Source organism: Orbicella franksi, chromosome 2, assembly GCF_964199315.1.
Source record: "Orbicella franksi chromosome 2, jaOrbFran1.1, whole genome shotgun sequence".
Classification (NCBI taxonomy): Eukaryota; Metazoa; Cnidaria; class Anthozoa; order Scleractinia; family Merulinidae; genus Orbicella; species Orbicella franksi.
In genome coordinates this window covers 26,068,702-26,091,393 of record NC_138146.1, presented here as the reverse complement: position 1 = coordinate 26,091,393, position 22,692 = coordinate 26,068,702, and the positions used below count along the sequence as shown (strand labels likewise).

Below are 22,692 nucleotides of genomic sequence, written 5' to 3'. Positions count from 1 at the left end.
TATCAATTTTGAAGATTAAGTGTACCTATAAATTTTGAATTACAATGCATATATATATTTGAAACGCGCTTTTCGAATTTCATTGCAACACGCAAACGTAAGCCAAGGTCGACCTAAAGACTAAATCACTACTATAACAATTTTGGTCTAAAAATCACATGATATCAAGAGGAAAAATCAAGGAAAGACGAAGGAAAGGATACATAAATGCAAATACTTTTTCTCTAACTATAATATCCTGCAGTGCTTACCTTTAGATGAGGTAAATAGAATGTTCAGACAAGCACATAACGAAAAGCGCACCAAGACGTAGAATTTCATTTTTCTAAGACGCAAAAGATACACTTTTTTAGTTTTCACCAAATTTAAGATGATACACGAAGTATCTTTATGATAGACCTGTCTCATAAACCCAGACGCAATCTAAATGAACATTGTTAAATGCAAAGCAGAGACTTTTAAATTTAAAATATTGAAATCAATCTTTTGTTTAGAAGATTCGGGCGGTCCCAAGACAAACAGATGTGCTTGTTATTTATGAAAGATGCAATTTCTTGACCAATCGCAGTCCACTTACCTGTTTCTTTGATACAAGCCGATGTTAAGAACAAGCGTTATCTTGATAAGTTATTGTTTTAACTTCGCTGAAACCTTCTCTGTCCAAAATTTGTCTGTGCACAGATTTATACATGATACATACACATTATCCTTCGGTTACTGTCGAGTTACATATATTTTATGTTGTAATATTAGATAAATTGTCGGTGTTTTTATCAAGTACAATATCGTAAAAAGTGATAATGAAAGGGCCCGCTAGATCGAGTTCTATCCAGAAGCTCGTGATAACTACGACAATTGCAAGGTGTTTTGGAATATTATAAACACTCTCAAAATACACAATGTGATTCCAGTTCACAAGAAAAGTTTCCGTTCTGAAATTGAATTAAATAAAAGGCACTCGGTAACTGACATATTTTCCCGTTAGTTAACATGGCTGCCAAGTGACTTAAGGCCTACTTTGGTTTATTTGTAGTTCGTTGTACATATAGGATCCAAAGAAAGGTTTTTTATTTCATAGATTACTCGATCGATAACCAATTCGACTCAGCCGGCTGATACAATAAATTTGTTTTAGACTACAGTACTATTCAAATGAATTCTGTTAAGTCTTATTACCTTACAAGGGAATTCTAAAATAATCTCAGAGTAGAATTTTTTGGAGAGTTTGAATACATTTCTGTAAATAAGGATTTGAAGAGGCAAGAAGCCAACAAATGGACATGACGTAAATGGCTGTGTATATAATAAATGGGGCCTATTCCAGCTAACAGAACAGGTTCAGAGAGGTCATGGATTGCCGTCTTTTCTGGAAGAACATACAAAATTATGATTCCTCGTAATGGCCCGGAGGAAGTTCTGTATTTGACCTAAAATGTTTTTTATCTAGTTTACGGGCATAAGAAAATTATTCACTTTACCTTTCTGTTCAAAATGTATGACTTAATGTTTTTTTTAAAAGATACTAGTTTGGATTTCTCCTAACAGTATCTCTTAGCAAATGTACGATTTAAAGGTAATGCTTAAAATTGTAGTCCAGATATAATTGAAACAAACAAACAAACAAACAAACAAACAAAAGAAAGACAAACACAAACAAAAACATCAGTGTCAAAACTTTGCAACTTATTTACGTGGTTATGGAAACGAAATTATCTCATATCATTAATCAAACTCATGCACAGAGAACCTTACTTGTGGTATTGGTAAACCTCAAAGGATAAGTGTAAAAAAAGACAGATTTCACGTGATCAATCCGGTAAATGATATCTGGGAAGATAGACTTGCAAATGTTTCCACTATATTCGTGACAGATAGCGCTTGCCACAGAGGACAACTGATGTATTTTTTGAGATCAGTAATCTGCAGATGTCTTGGATATCGAGATTTAGATTTATCAAAATAATGAATTTATATTGGATTTTATTATATTTTATTATTTTATAAAAAAATATTATATCGGGTTTTGCGACTCTTTCATTTTCGCTGATACAAGGTTCACTTTCCACTGTGTAGACCACGCCACCAGAGTCCTGGTGTTGATTCATTATATTTACGAGTTAGCTAGTTGCTATCTTACTTCCTGTTTACGTCTGCCAACGGATATCCGCGGGTTGTTTTTCGTTCGCCGGCTAAGACTTATTTGAAACGCGGAACTTTACGTGTGCCGAAGGTAATACCACTTTGAGTTGACTCAACAAATTAAGAGGCCCTGCGCCTAAGAAACGACCGATGATTTCCGGCTAAAAAATAAAATCGGCCGATTTTTATCTCCCAAGTAGAGGTTACCGAATACTATTTAAAAATGAATTTCTTTTGTTTCAGTTTCGCTTTAAACCAAAAATATCGAGCCGCAAAGTTTTTCCGTCTGAAAGCAGCAAAATCAGGCCGAAAATAAGCCCCCGCAAATAACTGTTCAGAAATTACTATCGCAACGCAAAATAATGAGAAAACTACACAGTGTTGAAGAAAAAGGCCTTTTAATGCAATATCATTCGATAAACATCAAAAAACTGCCGAAGCGATTAACAAATAAAGTTTCAAATATTGCATACTAAATTAGATGGAGCGTTGGAGCTGATTTTAAAATAATTATTTCTCAAAAGTTCAACGCTTTTGAAAGCAATCACAGTGATGAATGAGACATTGGAGGGATACAAATCACGTTTCTGGAAAAACATTTTTCGGCCAAAGTATATTGACCTTGTACAAAGCATTCAAAGTTACCGTTTTTACCGTTATCCTGCTACTTCGGCGAAACGCTTCTCTTTTGCCAATACGGCCGTGGATAGCGTGGTAAACGCCACTTTAAACCTTGCTAGGCATTCAGAGACTATCCTGAGTAGAAGGATGTAGAATTGAAAGGGAAAGGAAGATGAAAAATACGCAGAAAAAGAAAATAACTCGAAATTACCATCTGCTAACGAAAGTTGAGTCTGGAAAATGTCGTCGCGTGACAGCGGCCAATGACGTCATTTGTCACGTAAAGGTCGCAAGAGCGTGGGAAAACGAGTCTGCAATGTCCTTCGGGCGGTCAGCGGCTAGAGATCCAGTCGTGACCCATAACTCAGATCACGCTGCGGCCAAAACGGTGTGGCGGTTGGGGAAGTTTTTCTTTTTGAGTGACCATCATTTGTGAAAAATAACATAGCATTGTTCCACTAAACGTTTTCTGGCCGGGAAAAATTGTTTTCCTATTTGTGCATTCGTTTGGATTCCACCGCTATTGATACAAATGACGTCAATGGCCGCTGTCACGCGACGACATTTTCCAGATTCAACTTTCGTTAGCAGATGGTAATTTCGAGTTATTTTGTTTTTCTGTGTATTTTTCATCTTCCTTTCTCTTTTAATTCTACTTCCTTCTACTTAGGACGGTCTTTGAATGCCTAGCAAGGTTTAAAGTGGCGTTTAACACGCTATCCACGGCCGTATTGGCAAAAGAGAAGTGTTTCGCCGAAGTAGCAGGATAACGGTAAAAACGGTAACTTTGAATGCTTTATACAAGGTCAATATACTTTGGCCGAAAAATGTTTTTCCAGAAACGTGATTTGTATCCCTCCAATGTCTCATTCATCACTGTGATTGCTTTCAAAAGCGTTGAACTTTTGAGAAATAATTATTTTAAAATCAGCTCCAACGCTCCATCTAATTTAGTATGCAATATTTGAAACTTTATTTGTTAATCGCTTCGGCAGTTTTTTGATGTTTATCGAATGATATTGCATTAAAAGGCCTTTTTCTTCAACACTGTGTAGTTTTCTCATTATTTTGCGTTGCGATAGTAATTTCTGAACAGTTATTTGCGGGGGCTTATTTTCGGCCTGATTTTGCTGCTTTCAGACGGAAAAACTTTGCGGCTCGATATTTTTGGTTTAAAGCGAAACTGAAACAAAAGAAATTCATTTTTAAATAGTATTCGGTAACCTCTACTTGAGAGATAAAAATCGGCCGATTTTATTTTTTAGCCGGAAATCATCGGTCGTTTCTTAGGCGCAGGGCCTCTTAAGTTCGACTGTTGATTCAGATGTCGAACCTAGTAATATGTCAAACGTTATTGCTAATTCGACACAAAATCCGGCGTCGTATACGTAATGTATGCATTAAATTAGATTCGGCTCATGGAAAGTTCAACGTCTGAATCGAAGCCGAACTTTTGCCGCTCTATTCGACTGACGTAGTCGAATAGAACTGAAAGGTCGATCCAACTACAAACGTGTCGATCGTAACTGATTCAGACTTCGTCGAGAAATCATTAATAAACATGGTTATTCATCATGAGGCCAGTGCGCAACTGAAGCAATACTATACACGCACCGGCGTAAACGCCCAGGTTTGGCAGTTTGATAAGTGAGCCTCCACTGGCGGTCTTCGACATCAAACTTGACCAGGTTTCGCTGAGGAAGATTTTTGATTTAATCGAACTCTACGTGCCTCTTTTTCAAAAATTTTAATGCAATCTTAGTTTATACTTATACAAAACTGATGAGAATCTTGGAGACAAAAAATCTAATGAACGTCGAAAATAGACCATGTTGATTGTTATTTTACAAGCAAACAGTAGCAGCTCCCATGGATCCAATCATTTCAAACCAAATATGTATTCAGTTTACCGCAAAATACAAAACATAAATTCTTGATATATTTTGAACATGAAATTTTAATTTTCACACTGATAATGCAAATAGAATGTACAACATAACGGTAATCTTTGAGGATAACATGTTCGTAAGGAGCGTTCTCTTTGGCAAAGGCATTTCAAACAGTAAGTGCTACCAGATTTTAGTTTTTCAGTTAAAGAAATGCAACCTGTGATGCTTAAAACTGTTAATTTGTTTACAATCTCATTGTCTCAAGTATTATCAAAATCTTACGGAACCAGAATTTAAAACTGGGTTTGGTAGAACTATTTCAAATGCAGTAATAGTCGCCAACAAATGGAAAAGTGTCTGTGAAAAATTCATCTTAACTATTGACAGTAATTTGATTTTGCCTTTCATTTTCTATCTTCGCTCCTCCAAGAGATACGAAAACACAAATATCGCAGTTAGAAATTTCAAGGAAAACATCGAAATCACCACAACGTTTCTCTCCATTCAGAAAGTAATTACAAAGCTCTCTATTTAAATTGTCTCGGCAATGATTTCGAGAAACGTTGCTTGGTTTAAATTAAGCGGAATCAAACGCAGTCATAATGAATCCTAGGAGGTTTTTCCGGCTACATAGCAAGGTACGTGCTGTGGGAAACCACACAAATATCCGCTCTAACAAGCTGATAAATATGTTCCTACAATTAAACTCTTGAATTAATTAGGTTCTCTATTTAGTTTTACCACGAAGCGCAGGTCTGAAAGTAGCTGGATTTTTGATTGATAACCTGAATCTGAGGGTTACGTACGCAGTATGGGACATAATCCAAATCACTAAGAATGTCAGATCATAATGTAAACAAAGCATAAATATTATTAGTATCATTTTGTCTACTATTACTCACTTTTACGGTCTGTCAAAAAAATAAAAATTAGGACATGAATCAGTGCAATCAACAATCGAGCTTCATTTATAGAGCCCGGATGAAGGTGATGGGGTAGTGGTTGTGGGAATGGGTGCCAGTAAGGTGTCGATTCCTACCTCTTTGTAGTGAACAGTACACAATGCCTGGTGAGGCGTTAAACTGTCAAAAAACTCTGGTAGGATTACTACTGATTTTAACGACAGTTACCGAACTGAGTTTAATGCATCGTTTTCACTTTGTGAACATCTCTCTTTGAAACACCGCTTATGTGAGTCCATGAGAGAAATTAGGTGCCTGCGTAAATGGCTACGTTAGCATACCTACGTTATTTACAGATAGTTTCATCCATCGCTGGCGATCATACAAAACTGAGAAGTCTTTCTTTTCAGTTAGCATAACATTGGAAGGTAGAATCTGATTGCAACGTGAATGGTTATGAAGTTGGTTGTTGTGATGTTGGCCACCATTTGCTTGGCATCACGAGCAAACTCTGATAGGTAAGAGAAATGCCGTTGAGGAATTGAGCTATGGTATTCCTTAATCTTCCCTATACTGTAAAACGTACCTAAAATGTAAGTGCTTACAGCTGATATTGTTGAGATTGTTCACCAAAAAGTGTCATAGAACGAGCGCAAAAACACCGTGATCAATCGCGAAGAATAACGATCATGCCAACCCGCTATTAATCTCGACCATATTCAGTGTGTAAGGTCGTATTCACAACTGTAAGAACACACCTATACACCAATGGAGAAGTGTTGTAGATTTGTTGTTTACGATACTCATTTGACGGCATTGGAGGGTGGTTAGAAAAATATCTGTTTATCCAAATTCTACAAGCACTAATTTCATGTACACGTTTGTTTTTAAAGACGTTATCAAAACACAACCAGAGTGCTCGATTCACTTTCGAAGCCAGGGCAGTATGACAAGAGAATAAGGCCCTATCATGAAGGTAAGATTGGCTTCTGCAGATGGTCTTGAAACTTATAAGCATTAGAAACTGGGTTGGGATTTTGTTCGGAGGTGCGACATTGGTGTCTACTTTTAACATTGCACCATTTGGTGCAAACTATTCTTAAGAGTCCGTCAGCAAGTCGGTCGGTCGCTGAGTCAGTCAGTCGGTCAGTCAGTCAGTTAGACAGTGAGTCGGTCGGTCGATGATCGCTCGCCTGTCAGTCAGTCAGTCGTTCCGTCTGTCTGTCGATCGGTCACTTGGTCGGCCATTTAGTCGGTTGTTAGCTCTGTCTGTCTGTCTGTCTGTCTGTCTGTCTGTATGTCTGTTTGTCTGCCTGTTTGTCAGCTGGTAGATTTCTAGATTTCTTTTGATGCAGGTCCACCGTTGAACATCTCAGTGTACATCACAGTCGTTTCCTTCGGTGCGATAAAGGAAATTAACATGGTATGTACATGTTACCTTTAAATTCGTTGTTATATGAATGAGAATCCGAATTGAGCCTTTGTTTCAAAGCAACTACCGAGTGAGAGTTCACCAAACCCCCTAGCGGTGGAATGTGATCGCGCTATACCCTACATACCAGGGTTTCTAACGATATGTGTACTCCTTATATCCTGGCACCTTTTTCTCCAATTGCTTTGTGGAATTTCGACCCATAAAACTCTAAGATCCTCTCGCACGTCAAGCTGGATGGTTCTGAATATATAAAGTTACGACATAGAACTTATAAGTACTTCCATCTTTCAGCACTAACAAATTCAAAATACAATTTACCTGTTAGGTATTATTAGGTATGCCAATAACCTTACATGTATTTTACGCCTACTTTTATGTTTCATTCTCAGGAATATACTCTGGATATATTTTTTAAGCAATCCTGGAACGATCCAAGGTTGACGCATGATCTTAAAAAGCCAATCCTACTTTCCGGCAGCGAAAAGGGCAAATTCTGGCTCCCTGACACCTTCTTTTTAAATGTGAAAACAGCAAAGTTTCACCATGTTCCGGCCGCCAATAGCAGAGTTCTGATTGCCCGGAACGGGGATATAGAACTCAGCGAGAGGTAAATACATTTTTGTATAGAACGTTACAAGGACTTTCCTACATGTAACTATACATTTTCCTTTTTATGAGAAAGAAATGGTGCATGTTCTGGACAGAGCAATGCAGACGTAACATTGTGGTTTGTTTGGAAAACTTAAACTGCCAATATACTTTTGAGTTCTCCATAAGTTATTTCTATGAGTTTCCAGTTATGTTAACGTGTTACAATGACATGGAGTTTAAACAGAAGTGGTCTTTTAAAATAAATAACAGTCACCGTCTTTTATCTTTCTCCTTTCATTTTTAATAGGTTAACAGTCTCTGCGTCCTGCAGAATGAATTTAAGGGATTATCCCCTAGATACGCAGACGTGTGTCCTTGAAATTTTGAGCTGTGAGTGTAACGCTATGTGTTACTTTGAAATAAGGAGTAGCTAATCTACTTACCACCTACCTAGTAGATCTACGTGCCTGCCTACTTACCTACCTACCTACCTACCTACCTATCTACCTACCTACCTGCAACATAACTTTCTTGCTTTCGATAAGGAATGTCCCATTACCAACAGAAAAATTTATTATTGTCTATATCTGACTATATCAGTGTATCAAGCAACGAGAATACGGTTAATTACGAAGAATTAAGAATATCATAATTAACAGTTTGTATTTCCTGTCAAGACTCGTATGACATTAATGACATGGATTACCACTGGGACGCCAAACAGGCGGTCATCATTTTGGATGATGAAATGTCAGAGTTCGAGCTAGCTGATGCCCAAAGTGAGAGGAAGCTAGTGAAATACGTCATAGGTATCATTCGTTACCTGATTATTAATGAAATTCACATTTTTAACATTTATTGATTGCCCAAGAATTAATAAAAAAGTACAAACATAAATGAAAATAAATGGATAAGTTTAATACGTGTACTTGTCCCATAAATGCAGCTTCCAAAATGAACTTTCTTCATTCATGAACATTCATGATCGGTCACAGTCTTTTCCAGGCTGAGAAGATTTGATTTTTAAATTGGTACTTTACCTTAATAATTTGGATTTTAGACCTCCTGCGTGCTTTTGTAGTTTTACTACATTGGCCGTTTTCACACTAGAGACGGATAATCCGTCCAGACGGATTATCCGTCTAAAATGAGCACCGTTCCCTTTTCACACTAAGACGGATTATCCGTGCTGGACGGATAACCCGTCTTAGACGGATCATCCGTCTCTCGTGTGAAAACGGCCATTATCATTAACCAACAGGCAACAATAACCTTTCTAGCAAACCTAAAATAAAATCATAATTCTTGGTATATCCCATCCATAATGGTAAATAAACTTTTTAAGAGCTCAGATGTTTAAATTCTCCTGTGATCTACGTAACTGATATATTCAAATTATCAACTACCGTGCTATATGTAGCTTGCATGTAATTTTTCCAGCATTTACTCCTCTTACACTTCTCCAATACATTTAGTTTCGCAAGTTGATAGAAAAAAAATAAAGCAAGGGTGATCGAGTGATCTCGACGGTCAGTATAGATAAATAATCAAAAGCACTGTTAATTTCTTTCAGTTACTCGCTTCAATTTGGAACTCCTTGTTATAAATACTGATAATGATAATTGATACTTACATCTTACAGGTACCTACTGCCATTTGGTCGCAAAGTTTGTTTTCCGAAGAAGGCTGGCATACTCATTCATTCAAATTTACTCTCCAACCTTTCTCATCGTTGTTCTTTCCTGGTTGTCATTCTGGATTTCTAAAGACGCAGTCCCAGCGAGAGTTGCTCTTGGAATAACTACGGTGCTGACTATCGTCACACTTATGGGCTCACTTAGAAATTCCGTTCCTAAGGTAAAGTAATATCGTAACGTTCGTCATCCCGATGTACATTTGAGTGGCGCAGCCGTTTAGTGGGTTTTAGGATTTCTGGGAAAAATGCGAAGTTGGAAGTATAAATAGCGATGAAAATAAGACATGATTATATTGAAAAACTTCTAAACGTACTGACAAAGACGAAGGAAAGAGTTAAGCCACGTGAATTGGGTTTCATCTGATGTCTGCATCCCCTACCAACATATTGTTTTGGATGAATGTAGTAAGCTCTGTGCACACATTTGTAAGCAGTTGAGAGTTATGGATACCTTTTTGTTTATTCCTATACAGTACACAAAGAAATTCCTAGGAAAGCAGACAGTAGTGTTAGGGGGCTAAAGGTCTGAACCTGATTGGTTTAAATGGATCGAGATGATTTTCTTTCTAGGAAGCCTTGTAGGGGTAAAATAGGGGCGAGCATTTGCCCGATGTTTCACCAGGAAATGGCTCGCCTGGAATGGGATTTAGAAACATGAAAAACGGGAATGGAACTAGGATTTAGATTTTGGCAACATTTTGGCTGAGGAATGGAATTATACCCCTCCCCCCCTCCTCAAGATCATCTGCATCTGACCACAGAGCAGTATCTCAAGACATTAGGTTGTAAGTTTTATCAATTTTTCACCTTGCTGATAATCAGTGATATGATTTGCTAATATTTCACCACGTTTAGGTTTCCTACATCAAAGCTATCGACTCCTATCTCATTGTCTCCTTCATCTTTGTGTTTGGTGTCCTCCTTGAATACGTAGCAGTTCTCATGCACAGTGAAAAGAAGACAAAGAAGGCTAAAAAGCGTAGTTCACAATCAAGAGATTACTCTTTAGCTGAAATGGAGATTGAAACTTTCAATGCTACAAAATCTTCAGTAGTACCCCGCACAAGATCAACTCACAGTTTACCACCACGACCACAATCAACGCATAGTCTACCACCACGACCACCATCATCATATAGTTTACCACCGAAATCTGTCTTGCGAAATTCTTATCCGAGACAGGTGAGAGGTAATCAGTTGGAATGGTAACATATTCTGCTAAGGGGCAGCATTTATTGACGTAGTACAGTAACTACAGTAAAACCACCTACTGTTCGGTGACTACGTGTAGAGAATGAGTGATTCTCACATAATACAAAAAGATTGGCGTTTTTTTTTTACAGTATAATAAAAGCTAAATAATTTTGATGATATGAAGAAAATATGTAAAGTGACGACGTCTGTTGTATTGTTAGGTTCCTAATTCTTAGGTTCTCAGCCACAGAGATGAGCACCTCAATAATTACATTGATCTACTCAAACTTGAGCAAAAGTTTATTTTCTTTTTTACAAAATTCATTTGGAAACCTTACGGCCCAAAGTTAATATTTAAAAGTAAAGTAGCTGACCTTGCCTTATTCTATTCTCATGTCTGTGTTACGTTTGTCAGATTTATAATCCTCATGCAATACATTTTTCTCATTTCATTTCATTTCATTTCATTTCATTTTAGAGCGTTCCTGGTCCAGCTATTCAACACAGCCCTTACACGACCAATCCGCCGAGAACAACCATCATACAGTGCATTCCCAGTTTCTGCCTTGCACTTGGGTCCAATAGTGAAGTTGACATCTTTGACAGAATTGCCCGAATCCTTTTCCCGTTGAGTTTCTTCATGTTTAACATTGGTTATTATTTCCGATATAAAGACTATTAGTCCTCATCGCCTTGGAATCGCCACCATACTCAGTTTTAACGACGTACATATCTATTCTATGTTGGATGCGCAGAAGAATTGGGTGCCTAATATCAGATTTAACTCTATCGAGTCAGTAAACATTAATTGTGAATCAGTCGAATTAAGAAACAAGATAAATTAAGAAACAAGATAAATTAAGAAACAAGATAAATTTAAAGATTAAATTAAGAAAAAAAAAAAGAAACCGCCAAGAGGCCACAACCACAATAACAACAGCAGCAAGCAGTAGCGGCAGAAAATGAAGAGAACATGTATAATGTGCTATAATGAGAAAAATATTATCAAGTTAAAAAATAAAGCCTGACTTACGAGGTGATTAAGTTTGATTGGAATTTTGCCTTTTCATCATTACATAGATGTAGAGAGAACAAAACGCCGGATTCTTCCTTCGCTTGTTTTCTTTGGAAGCCCTTCTAGTGTGTCCGAAGTTTCTTTCGATTCGAGTTCGGCTTCACTCGCATTGGCTTCATCGCTTTCGCGGTCTAAACTTTGATTTATTTTTCGTAAGCCGATTCAATCTCAGTTAACCATTGGTGTTATAAGAGTAAGAGAACCGGCAGATTCTAAACTGTCCGTTGTTGAATATCATTTGATATAGTATGTCATGGTATCTCGACTCGTCACATTGCCCGTTCGCTATGTTTTGGCGGACTGTTTATTTCAGGATTTCTCTCCAGCCTGTTTACTTGAACGTTTTTCAGCAGGCGTTTTTCCCTTTCGGGACGTTTTAGTAACCTTTCGGATCTGTGCCACAACCATTTTGCTGTCAGAAGCATCAAGGAGACTTCTGTCTGCGAAATAGAGATGTGATGGAGTTGGCGTTGTCTTCTAACATAGACGGCCAAACTCACCCAAGTCTTCTTTTAACAGTCGAAAGCTATTCGTCCCGAACAACTTGGTCTCCTGAGTCATGGAGTGTTTCTAGTTAACGATGAAACTGGTATTAATCAGATTGAAGTAATATATTAAAAAGCGAAAATATTCCACTTTCTTTTCCGAACGCAACTGTAATGATTTCACACGGGAACTCAAATAGGAAAATGAGGTTGTAGAATCAATGAATTATATCACGAAAGTTATATGAAATTCGAACGGTCCTTCAGTATCATAATCATCGTCAGCTCGTCAGCGGATTGTATCATTATTATCATTATTTTAGTCATTATATTATAAGCGGTGTACTATCTAGTGGATGTTCTCTCAATTTCGTGCATTATTAATAATTTCATCAGTTTCAATAATCCGTTCGTGATCATATCAAGAGAGTTCATTTGCCCACCACATGTCCGTCCTGTGGCCAGTTTGCTGGACTTATGCGAATTTTCGGACAGAAAGCGTTAGCTTTGATCGATAAATTTTTGATATTTATGCAAGCATATTGATTGTGTTTACCACACATTTAGACGAATTAGAGTATAGGTGAGCTCATGATTCCTTTCCCTCGGAAACGAGGTATCTTTGCTCTAATACGTTTTCAGGAATGGGAGATTTGTTTTGCTCACTTCAAGGCATAGAGGATTCAGATTTATAATTTTCATTTATTCATCTATTTATTTTTATCTAGTTCTTTATAGACAGATATTCCTTATAATTTAGCTTGGAATTGCTCAGAGTGATTCAGGTTGTCACACATAGTTGGCATAAAGCGTTGACATAGTTTTGACGATGCTTCTATTGTCCCGATACTTGACGGGCAACTACATTACAAATCTTAGTACTCCGCGAGCTCTTTCCACTTACATTATCAGTTTTATGATCGAGAATTAGGAAGCGGTTCTTTCTTGAAACAAGTTCATTTTCCCGTCATTAAAACACAGTCCTTACCTAGGCATGCGTATTAACGAAATCACGCCCCTGATGAGCTACAAGCACCAGGCATGCACTCATGGAGTAAAGCTGCCTAAATTTTTGAAGTTACCTGCTTATTCAATACAAATAAAGAAATTTAATTTAATTCCCTAAATATTTTTTTACATCATTTCTACTATTTATATTTATTCAATTCTATCACGTATTTCGAACTTGATAATGATGACATGGAGTCATCGAAACGTCGTTCACTTTTCATATCGCTAATTTTCATTCTAAAGTGCTTTACGAAATCTTTTATTATCAAATAAATATCTAATTTAAATTTTAATTAATCAATTTCAGTCTTTCCGCACGGTAGCTTCTTAACAGGGTTGCCACTTACCGGAAAAAAAAAATAGCCATGAATTTCCACTGACTTTTCGCTGACTGTAAAGCAATTTTCACTGGTCCTGCAGGATGATTATTTTGGCCATGAATCAACAAAAATAAGGATGGCTAAGACAATTTCTAAACTAAAATTGCCTTGTGTATACGAAAACATATAGTTTGTGGCAAACTTAAGATAAAATTCCCTGACTTTTCAATGACTTTGAGAAGGGATTTAGAAATTCCCTGACCTGATACAAAACTCCCTGACTTTTCCCCGACCTTGATGATAAAATCTAATTTTCCCTGACTTTTCCCTGACCGTGGCAACCCTGCTTGACCAACCTTTCTTCTATTCCAACTAAATTTTAACAATTTAACAGCTGAGATGACATGTTGTCTTTGTTGTTGATGCTTGGCATCGTTCGTTTCTTAGTTAACAATTTACTCTTTTATACAGAAAATTAGTTATTCTTTGAATTGCTACAACTGTAAAAAGTTTATACTTTCAACTGTTAAAAGTTCATACTTAAATATTGTTACGAATGTATGTTAAGTTATGTCACTTATCATATGTTTTGATACCAGCTCATTGCACATCAGGCAGGCGAATGATTTCCGAATGACGCCAATTCGTAGTATATCCAGTAAATCAAATTGAAGATGGCGTAACAACAAGGAAAAAGGACACGACTCACTCTATCTATGGAGCTGGCTTCATTTCTGACGAAAGCGTATTGCATGTATTCTTTCGCGGTCCTCGCCGAAACGCTTCGGTGTTTCTTTAAATCTACATTTTCAGAAGCAGGGCTCTCCACTTTAACCTCATGTAACTCTCCCTCTTCTTTATACTCATTTGTCTGCTATTTAAAAAAGCCGGAGAAGAAAACAAACTAGTTAACTTCCGGTAAAACCAGACTGAGACAAAATGATGAACGACATGCAGTGTATACGGTTTAAAATATCAACAAGTAGTCAACGATATTTTCATACTTTTAAGGATCAAGTGATTACGGCTCAAATTCCTGGCTGAAGGAATTGGTGAGGTTGTTGGATAAAGCAGTGAGTTTCAGTATAAATTAATCTACATCAGCGCACATTTACCTTTCTGTTTCCCACATCAACGTGGTTCCTGCTTGAGTAAAGCCCACTGTTACTTCTTTGGCGATTTAATCCCGTGTTTAGGAGTACTGAAACATACTCCACGACTGCTGCGAAGACGAATGTAAACGAGGCAATAAAGTAGACATCCACCGCCTTTATGTACGATACCTGGAAGATTAAACACCACAACATGTGAGTTTAGCGTATGAAATTTTCTTTCAGCGATGAGCATTTTATTTTGTCCAGTTTAAAAGTTGCTCTGGCTTCGGAGTTCTTTCCGAGATTAAATGAAATTGATTTTAAAATCGGCAAGTTTGCTGACCTTCTTTAGGAGTTGAGAAAATAAAAGTTAATATGGCGGACTGTGTTTTGCTTCGCAACCGCACCTTGAGGCACATCAAGACGGTTACGTGAAATAAAAGTCATGGCCAAAATGCGCTGCAAAGATGTATCAAAAAGACTCATTAGGAAAATTACATGACAGCAATACATCGCCGTCACTGTATGAAAAAAAGTTCTTAAAAACACGTCTAGCTGTGTGTAAGACCTATGGTCTAAATTCTTTGTTACTTGAAGCAGTCTGATATATTTTTTTTAATCGAGCTTTTTTCAGGTTTGGTAACTCTGTTTTATACACTACAAATCTTATAGTTTAGTGGACTTTCAGTAGATCTTTGGTTCACTGTAAATGAATGTAAAAAAAAAAAGAGATTTTTTTAAAAAAAAAAAGAACACAAAAGAAAACAAACAAACAAAAAAGCAAACAGACAAAGAAAAAACGAAATGAATTCTTATGGAATCCCTCACTCGACTATCTTGTAGCCTGTATAAAATAGCTGTTTTACGCCATACCTTCGGCAAAGAGCTCCTAAAGGAACCGGTAAATGTTACAACTGATAGCACAGTAGTGCTTCCGAGTGCCACTCGGGCTGGAACAGAGTCTTCAGGGATCCAAAATGACAGCCAAGAAAGGACCACCAGCATTATGGTGGGGATGTATATTTGAAGGAAAGCGTATCCAAGACGGCGCTTGAACCAGAAACGAGCAACAAGTTTTGAGTGGGTACCTGGGATAGGTGAAGGTACAAAGTTTTTAAGGTTACACATAGTAATAATAGCTTCATCCGAATATATAACACTGTTCGACTATACATAACCTGGTTATATGAATGATAGTCAGTTTAAGATTTATTTTGATGGAGGTTAAGTGAATACTGATAAAGGTGTTAGCGTCTTTTAGCTATAGAGGTACCCGCTAAAAGTACTGGGGTTGTCAATCTAAAATTCCGAGACTTTCACATGATTTCATTTTACGTACCGTCGGCATAATATTCACAGTCTTTGATGGCTTTTGCTTGAGTAAGAGCGAGTTCTGCCAAGTTTTTGTCCTTGACGACTATGTCATCTCCACTGCCCACCGCCCAATTGTAATCGAGCTCATTTTCCGTATATGCGTCTGAGAACAAACGTTAAAAAATTGAGTGAAAAATAAAGCAGCATTATTATTTCAAAGGTTTCAGAATATACATATGATGTAGATCAGAAGGTAACCACATGGGTTTGTCTGTCATGCCTTCATTTTGAACACCAAATAGTAAGTTCCATCAAAAGTAAGACATAAATGTTCGAAAATTCAAATCTTGACATCGCGCTGAGCTATGAAGAGAAGGGATTGGAAAGGAATAATTTGCCTCCAGTTGCAGGCTCATATTGTCCTTTATATCAGCAGCATATATATGGAAAATCATATTTTTCCCCTTTATGCGTCCCGCTGAGCCTAACTGGTACGCTCTCTTCGTTCAGTTAATGTGTACTCTGAAAGCAAATCAGCTTTTCCTTACAATGTCTGAGTTTCCACGCTTGTGATATTTGAGAAACACGTTGATGCAGTTTCTATTTAAGAAACAGAAAACATGTACCGTGGTTCTATCGACTTATAGAAACATGAGAGGAAGTTTGGGAGAACGAGAAATGATGTGGGAACACGAGCCGCAGGTGAGTGTTTCCACAGCTTTTTCGAGTTCTTTCTATAACTCGATAGAAACACGGAGAACATGTTTTCTATTTCTTTTAGAAACACCGCGACGAAAAAAAGGAAAACAACTCGTTAACTTTGATTATCAAAATGTAAACTCTCTTTGCTCGCACCATCATTACGTCAACAGCTCGTGCTAGTTCTGTGTTTCTATCGAGTTATAGAGACATGATTTTCAACCAATCAGCGCGCGTATTTTCTTAGGACTGTTTTGTGATTTAATTTTCAGATGTCTGGAAATATATACAAAAGAACAGCATTGATCGATCAAAGGGTTAGATTCAAAAGTTTTACACGTCACATGAAAAAGATGTACTTGAACTGAAAATGTTTCCGATAATATTCTTGCTCAATACTTAACAGCTCGATAACTCCAAGTCACAGGTTTGCTCATCTATTGGGTAATCAGACAAATCCATCGGACAGCCGGCAGTAATGGTTATCCTGAAAATATAATGTTTTTAAAAGTATTTCATACCGATGTACATGTATAAATTGGTTATAATTTTTAACAGTTTTCAATTCAAATCCTTAAAGTGCTGATGGCAAGGTTGTCCGAATGTAATAATACCGTTGAATTTTGACTCTTAAACTTAATTGCTTTTTACTTCAGACCATGGTGTAAGAAATTCTTAAATTAATTAATGCCAAAGGGGAACAAGTCGCTAAGATTGAGGCAGATTACGAGATCTGATCCATTACCAGTCAGTCGTAAGTTAATTGTCAATAAACTGAAAAAAAAAAAACGCCAGATCAGAAGCACGACATTTACCAACGCGTATCAGAGTCGACCGAGAAACCTAATCCATAGAGGTTTATTGGTCTAGGTGTTTGCGTAGTTTGAATGTTGTATTTGCTTTACGTTAGACGTACCTTGCACTATAAGAAACAAGTCCTCCAGGGTTTATAGAAACTTTACCGTTTTCGGAAATGACATCATGGATGGTAGCACTTCTGACGTTGAGAAAAAACGTATCCGGAAGCCATATCAGCTTCTTGGAGTTGGCAGGCAATGTTAATGTATAATTCAAAGAATGGTTTAACCGTGCATCCTTCCATTGTTGCCGGATGACCAGGTCCAATGAAAATTCCTTTTGAAATAAGTCGAAAACACAGTAACTGTTTTATTAAAAACGTCCACCAAATATAGAACACTAAACTAAACTAAAAATTAAAACGCCCCCAAAAATTACTCGTGCACTTACCATATTTTTAGAGCATGGCATATGGCTCATATACCATGATAGCTAAGCCAATGAAAACTCTTAATTTGTATCATCCAATGTTCCAGTTTATAACAACGATACTTCTATTTCCTCAGTTCCTCAATTTGTCTTTTGTGGTATCCTTCCAGCACCAAAAGCGATGTGCTGATGAGTCGAGATGATATGGACCGAAACTGCTAATGATTATCTTCAACGTTTATTTTAAAAGTATTTTGTTTTTTTTCTCTCTTGTTTGTGAGTAGTAGAATTATGCCCGTATTGCCGTAGGGGATTTAGTAGCCTTTTTTGTTTTCCTATTACAAATCGTGCACTACACAGAGTGGTTTTCATTGGACTGTCATGAAAGCTAAACTAAAGTAGTCAGTCTGACCAATAAAAAGGACACAAACAATGCAATAAACCAATCAAAACTCGGAGAAATTACTTGAAATGACGCAAAACGTGGGAGCTAGCAGGCGAGTCACAATTGGTTTTTGTACTGCTTATGATTGTATGAGAAATTGGCGCGAGTTTTTTTAAACCAGTCGTGTAGCTAAAAATACAAAACCAATAATGCTTCGTCACTCAAATAAAAGGCGCCCTATCAGTTTTAATTCTTTGATCTTCACATTTTCAGCTTATCTGCTTCATTTTATGACGTAAAAATTTCAAGAAATTGCGCGCTTTGTTGTTAGTTACTTTTTATAAGAAGCAGAGCAAATGTATCAAATTCACCACGTAAGTCGTTCTTACCTCGCTCATCTCTCTTACCGCTACAAAGTGTATCACGGTCACTCCAACAGTCACATTAACCGGAATGCCTTTAAACACAAAAAATTATATTTTTACGTGGAAACAAAACACTATGTTACATAACCAGCAACACTCGACGTGTCTTTGCACCTTTGTGATAAGGTCGTAAATACTTGTGGTACTTTTCAGGATTTGTTATTTGTTGGAGTTCATCTGCAGTTTCTTTGTATCTGAAAAGAGGAATGCTGTTTACTTATATGATAAGCAATAATACACACTAATATTATATATAGGTTGATTGGGACACAGCTTTCAACGCTTATAAGTCAAGGCACTATCGATGAAAAGTGATAGAAAATGTTTTTGGAAACACGTTAATATGTAAAAGTGGACATTTTGACAGGCCTGACATTTCCTGCTCAATTATTTATTTGTTTTCCGACCTTGGATTTAGGTTAGTTGATTTATTTTTATCGCGTGACTGAGTATTGCTGGAACACTTTTTAAAGGTTTCACAAGTGTGTGAACTTTTTCTTACTCCAGGTTAAAAAAAGTAACGTTGGGATAGTGTTTGTTCACTTTTTGCCCCATCAGTTTGCCGATCTTGCTAGATGCAAATTGACTCTAATCACTTGAAGAGTTTGTAAATGTTAGTAATTAGTGAATTTTTTTAGTTTTTGAATGTTATACATCACCTTTCAAAGAATGCAAAATTTCTTGGTGACAAAAGCGCTGACGAGCTATTGAAGTTAATCGTTCAATGCATTCAAATATTTACTGTTGATTTTTTTCTTTAGCTCGATCGGAAAGCTGCAGCCCTGATGCTAATGAAGCAAAGAGTGTAGAAAACGTTCCCCTATTATTGCACCAACAAATTGACCACTTTGCAAGGTTTTACTTTTTTCCTTGTGCGGACCAGGCTCAACCAACAAAATTTTTAGGCAACGTCACAGAAAAAAAAAATATAATCCCGCGATAATGACCAAATTTACATTAGGAGCTGTAAATAAACTTCAAGGACTTTGCTGCAAAAAATGGAAACTTTTCATTGACTATACGTTTGTTCACTAACATTACCGAATCAGATGATTTATTGAGTACCATACTAGAATTCAGATCTGTATTTTATTGCACAAAGCACGCTTATTTGTTTAGCCCGTGTAATCTCTTTGATGCCTTTGAAAAATAAAGAACTACAAGTACTGCCACTCTTCGATAATCTGACAAAACTACGCAGCAGAGCTTAAGGCACCAATACGTTTTACCAAACCGCAGATTGAAAATAATCCATGTGCGGACGCGTTGTTAATTTCCGAAAATTCTTTTTTAAATAGGGATAGAAACGAAAGGAAATGGGTTTTGCTTTAATACATTTGCAAATCGTTCGCTATCATTTCGTAATAAATATTCAAGAGCCGCCATTTTGTAGGTTTTAGTTATTAAACCTGGTACGGCAAGTACAAACCAGGATGGTCTTATACATGACGTATATTGATAGATGCCTAGGTCACTATTATTATTTACGCAACAGTTTTAGTTAATCCCTAAGCTACATTAACCCGGATAAAGCATTTCTTTCGTCAACGGATCGGCAGGTGGTATCGATATGACGACAAATTAAAAAACTCACGCAAATTACAATAGAGAAACAGTTTTTAAGAATTACAATAAGATGTTTCCTTGTTTTGTGTTCCTCTTGATTAAGCGGCCTGTGGCCAGTAAAAAGGTGCTTTCACACCGTTGCACTACGTCTTTGTTGGTAGCCTTGTTTTATCTATTTATCTATCTGAATTTCGTGACAGTGTTTTTAAAATTCATTTTCCAATTCAATGAGGTTGCAGGTGATAGTGAGTAAGTTAGCGTCAACCACTAACACCTTTTCGATTGAGCCACGTAGCCTATTTTTTTCTTTTGGAAGTCTGAAAATTCAACAGGAAACATGAATTTCCTGGGAAGATATTTTGGAGAAACAGAAAACACTGTTATTTCAGTTTGATACACAGCAGAAGTTTCGAAGAAACGATTTTACATTTTCCAAGACCGATGAAGAACTTTGAAGTTTTGCTACATCTGATGTGAATAACCATATGAAACACTTCACAGGTTTCATCAACAGTTTTTGAAAAGATTGATCCAAACGAAAGTAATGAAACCCGCATAAGGATAAATAAATAACAAGTACTTTGACAAACTGTATGCCAATTGTGAAAATTACACGGCGGAAGATGATACCCGGCCTATGTCGGCCACGATATGGACGAAGATCTGTATACTAAATGATCTTATTGCGAGTTCGTGCCCACATTTAATTGCTAAAATTGACCCCGAGATGCAAGCTTCTCGAATACTTCAGCACCTATATAATTTATGTTCTTCGCGTTTCGCAGCAAAACGTATTACTATTGCTAATAACATATCTATTTTAGCAAAATTATCTTATAATTTGTCGACGTATATGTGATGTATTCATCCCTGGAAAACCTTACTCGCAATTGAGACTATAACGGTTTTGAACTCCGCTTTCCATGAATACTTGTATATTTGTTGCTTTAAATGAACTTACCCAGCCACAAGTGTTTTAGGCAGGAGCGCCAAAATGATTAAAGGAAAAGAAAAACTGACATCGACCATTTTTTGACATCAGATACTAGCTCCAAAAGGATCAGCAAAGCATTGATAAATGCAAATTAAAGCAACATTTTCTCTGCGTGTTTCTATGCACTAGGTTGTTTTGACGATTTCTATTGGCTGATTTGCCACCAGTACATTGACAATGTCATTTCTGCTGGTTAATAAAACCACCACACGCGTCCGCAAATATACTGATTTGCATAAAAGCGACCTTCTCCTATCTATACTTATCGACTCGAGTTCTGTGCAATACGAAATTACAGGGCAGTCGTGTCTATGTCTTTAATTTTCTCCTCAGTTTCCTCAAAACATTTGTCATTCGAAAGCAATTATTTTCCTTACCGAACAAATACTGTAACCAAACACAACGATATTGATCTGCAGCGAACGAGAACATAATTCAGCTTCATATTCTTATAAAAAATTCCGTGGCTGTTTGCATTTTTAAGTAAACGTAGTTTATACTTACAACTACAAAATGAACAATAAAAACACAATGGCAACAGAGAAAAACAAAACAAATCAGCAAGCATGAAAATATCCTGCGCCGTATGTTTGTTATATTTTGGCGTAGCACAGTGTGTGCCTACGCTTCATTCATCATTGGAAGCAAGTGGAAAAATCTTTTCTCGATTGCCAGCTTCCGTTGGGGAAAGAAACACGGGGATGGAACGCTACCGGACCCGAGAGAGCTGCGGAAATTGAGCCTAACGTAATCCTTTAAAACAAAATTTAAGATTTGGCTGCCTTTATTATTACTTTTTTGTCATCAATCGCGCGCAGTCGTATGATATTTTCAGTGTCGACGCCACAGGATGGGTTAATTTAGATACCTTTTTTTACAAACTGCTAGTCGTACTTTGGCTCGATAAATATCGCGCTTGGGTCGAGATAACAAATCGAATGTGGTTTAGCGTGGTCTGCACTCTTATCGACAACGATACGCGTCATCACAGTGGTCAAAATGTAAACATTTTAGATAAATGGCGCCTAAATTTGAATGACAATGCTTTATACATAATAAGCCTCGTGTTATGTTACCAGCCAAAATCTTTTTCACATAAATTGTTTTTCAAATATAGGCGTCATTTATGTAAAGTGTCTCTACGGGCTAACTTTGTCACTATAGCCAGGAACTATTTAGAGGTAAAATATGATTCTGTGAAGAGCGCAATTTGGAGGGCAACTTTTCGGTGGCTCTCGTTGGTTGAATTAAGCATGTGCTATAGTGAAATGAAAAATGACTAGCTGACAATTGGCTTTAATAAAAGATATGCTCCGCGTCAGCATCAATGCTGTGACAGTGCTGTGACAAATATCACAAGCAAAGCAATCATTGACCTGAGTGAGGCTTAACGTGGCGCATCTGCCTCCTGTATTAATGCGAGAAAAATTGTTATTTTGCACAAAAGGTAGTAATCACAGAAATAATCGTTATATACGGGGGAATTTATTTTCACTTTATCAAGGTTCAACGCTTCTACTAAGTCCCCGTGGAAAAGCTTCCACGTGTAAAATCATAAATACAAATTACTTGCAGTCTATGTTTGTTTAAGTCAAGAATTTTAGTATCTTCTAGCGCCTTTCGATTTCTC

At 37.0% G+C, this 22,692-nt stretch overlaps 2 protein-coding genes across 4 annotated transcripts; one reads left to right on the top strand and one right to left on the bottom strand.

Moving 5' to 3' along the window:
- Positions 1-6,001: 6,001 nt before the first annotated feature.
- LOC145480119 (glycine receptor subunit alphaZ1-like) lies at positions 6,002-11,269 on the top strand. Its single transcript, XM_081458577.1, has 9 exons — positions 6,002-6,069; positions 6,445-6,527; positions 6,907-6,974; positions 7,376-7,593; positions 7,885-7,967; positions 8,255-8,386; positions 9,220-9,434; positions 10,129-10,455; positions 10,946-11,269. The coding sequence occupies exons 1-9, from the start codon at positions 6,002-6,004 to the stop codon at positions 11,147-11,149; spliced, it is 1,398 nt and encodes a 465-aa protein (XP_081314703.1). The 3' UTR covers positions 11,150-11,269.
- A 1,280-nt stretch (positions 11,270-12,549) lies between these two features.
- On the bottom strand, positions 12,550-21,220 carry LOC145478923 (glycine receptor subunit alpha-2-like). 3 transcript variants are annotated; one of them, XM_081457119.1, is made up of 9 exons: positions 21,030-21,220; positions 18,617-18,696; positions 18,467-18,534; positions 17,382-17,599; positions 16,870-16,952; positions 15,792-15,929; positions 15,326-15,540; positions 14,474-14,641; positions 12,550-14,232 (listed from the first exon to the last, which is right to left on the bottom strand). In XM_081457119.1, the coding sequence occupies exons 1-9, from the start codon at positions 21,095-21,097 to the stop codon at positions 13,969-13,971; spliced, it is 1,302 nt and encodes a 433-aa protein (XP_081313245.1). In that variant the 5' UTR covers positions 21,098-21,220; the 3' UTR covers positions 12,550-13,968. The 3 variants fall into 3 exon arrangements, with proteins under 3 accessions (XP_081313245.1, XP_081313246.1, XP_081313247.1); XM_081457120.1 differs by having other exon boundaries at positions 12,550-14,229; XM_081457121.1 differs by lacking the exon at positions 18,617-18,696 and having other exon boundaries at positions 21,030-21,110.
- Positions 21,221-22,692: the final 1,472 nt, after the last annotated feature.

Bases quoted from the DNA above. Each gene is read 5' to 3' on its own strand.
- LOC145480119 (XM_081458577.1), top strand. From the start codon at position 6,002: ATGGTTATGAAGTTGGTTGTTGTGATGTTGGCCACCATTTGCTTGGCA. The intron at 7,968-8,254 runs GTGAGTGTAACG...TTTCCTGTCAAG, and splicing joins TGTCCTTGAAATTTTGAGCT to ACTCGTATGACATTAATGAC. The intron at 8,387-9,219 runs GTATCATTCGTT...TACATCTTACAG, and splicing joins GCTAGTGAAATACGTCATAG to GTACCTACTGCCATTTGGTC.
- LOC145478923 (XM_081457119.1), bottom strand. From the start codon at position 21,097: ATGGTCGATGTCAGTTTTTCTTTTCCTTTAATCATTTTGGCGCTCCTG. The intron at 18,697-21,029 runs GTAAGTTCATTT...TCCTCTTTTCAG, and splicing joins CCTAAAACACTTGTGGCTGG to ATACAAAGAAACTGCAGATG. The intron at 15,930-16,869 runs GTTAAGTATTGA...GTTTGTTCTCAG, and splicing joins TGACTTGGAGTTATCGAGCT to ACGCATATACGGAAAATGAG.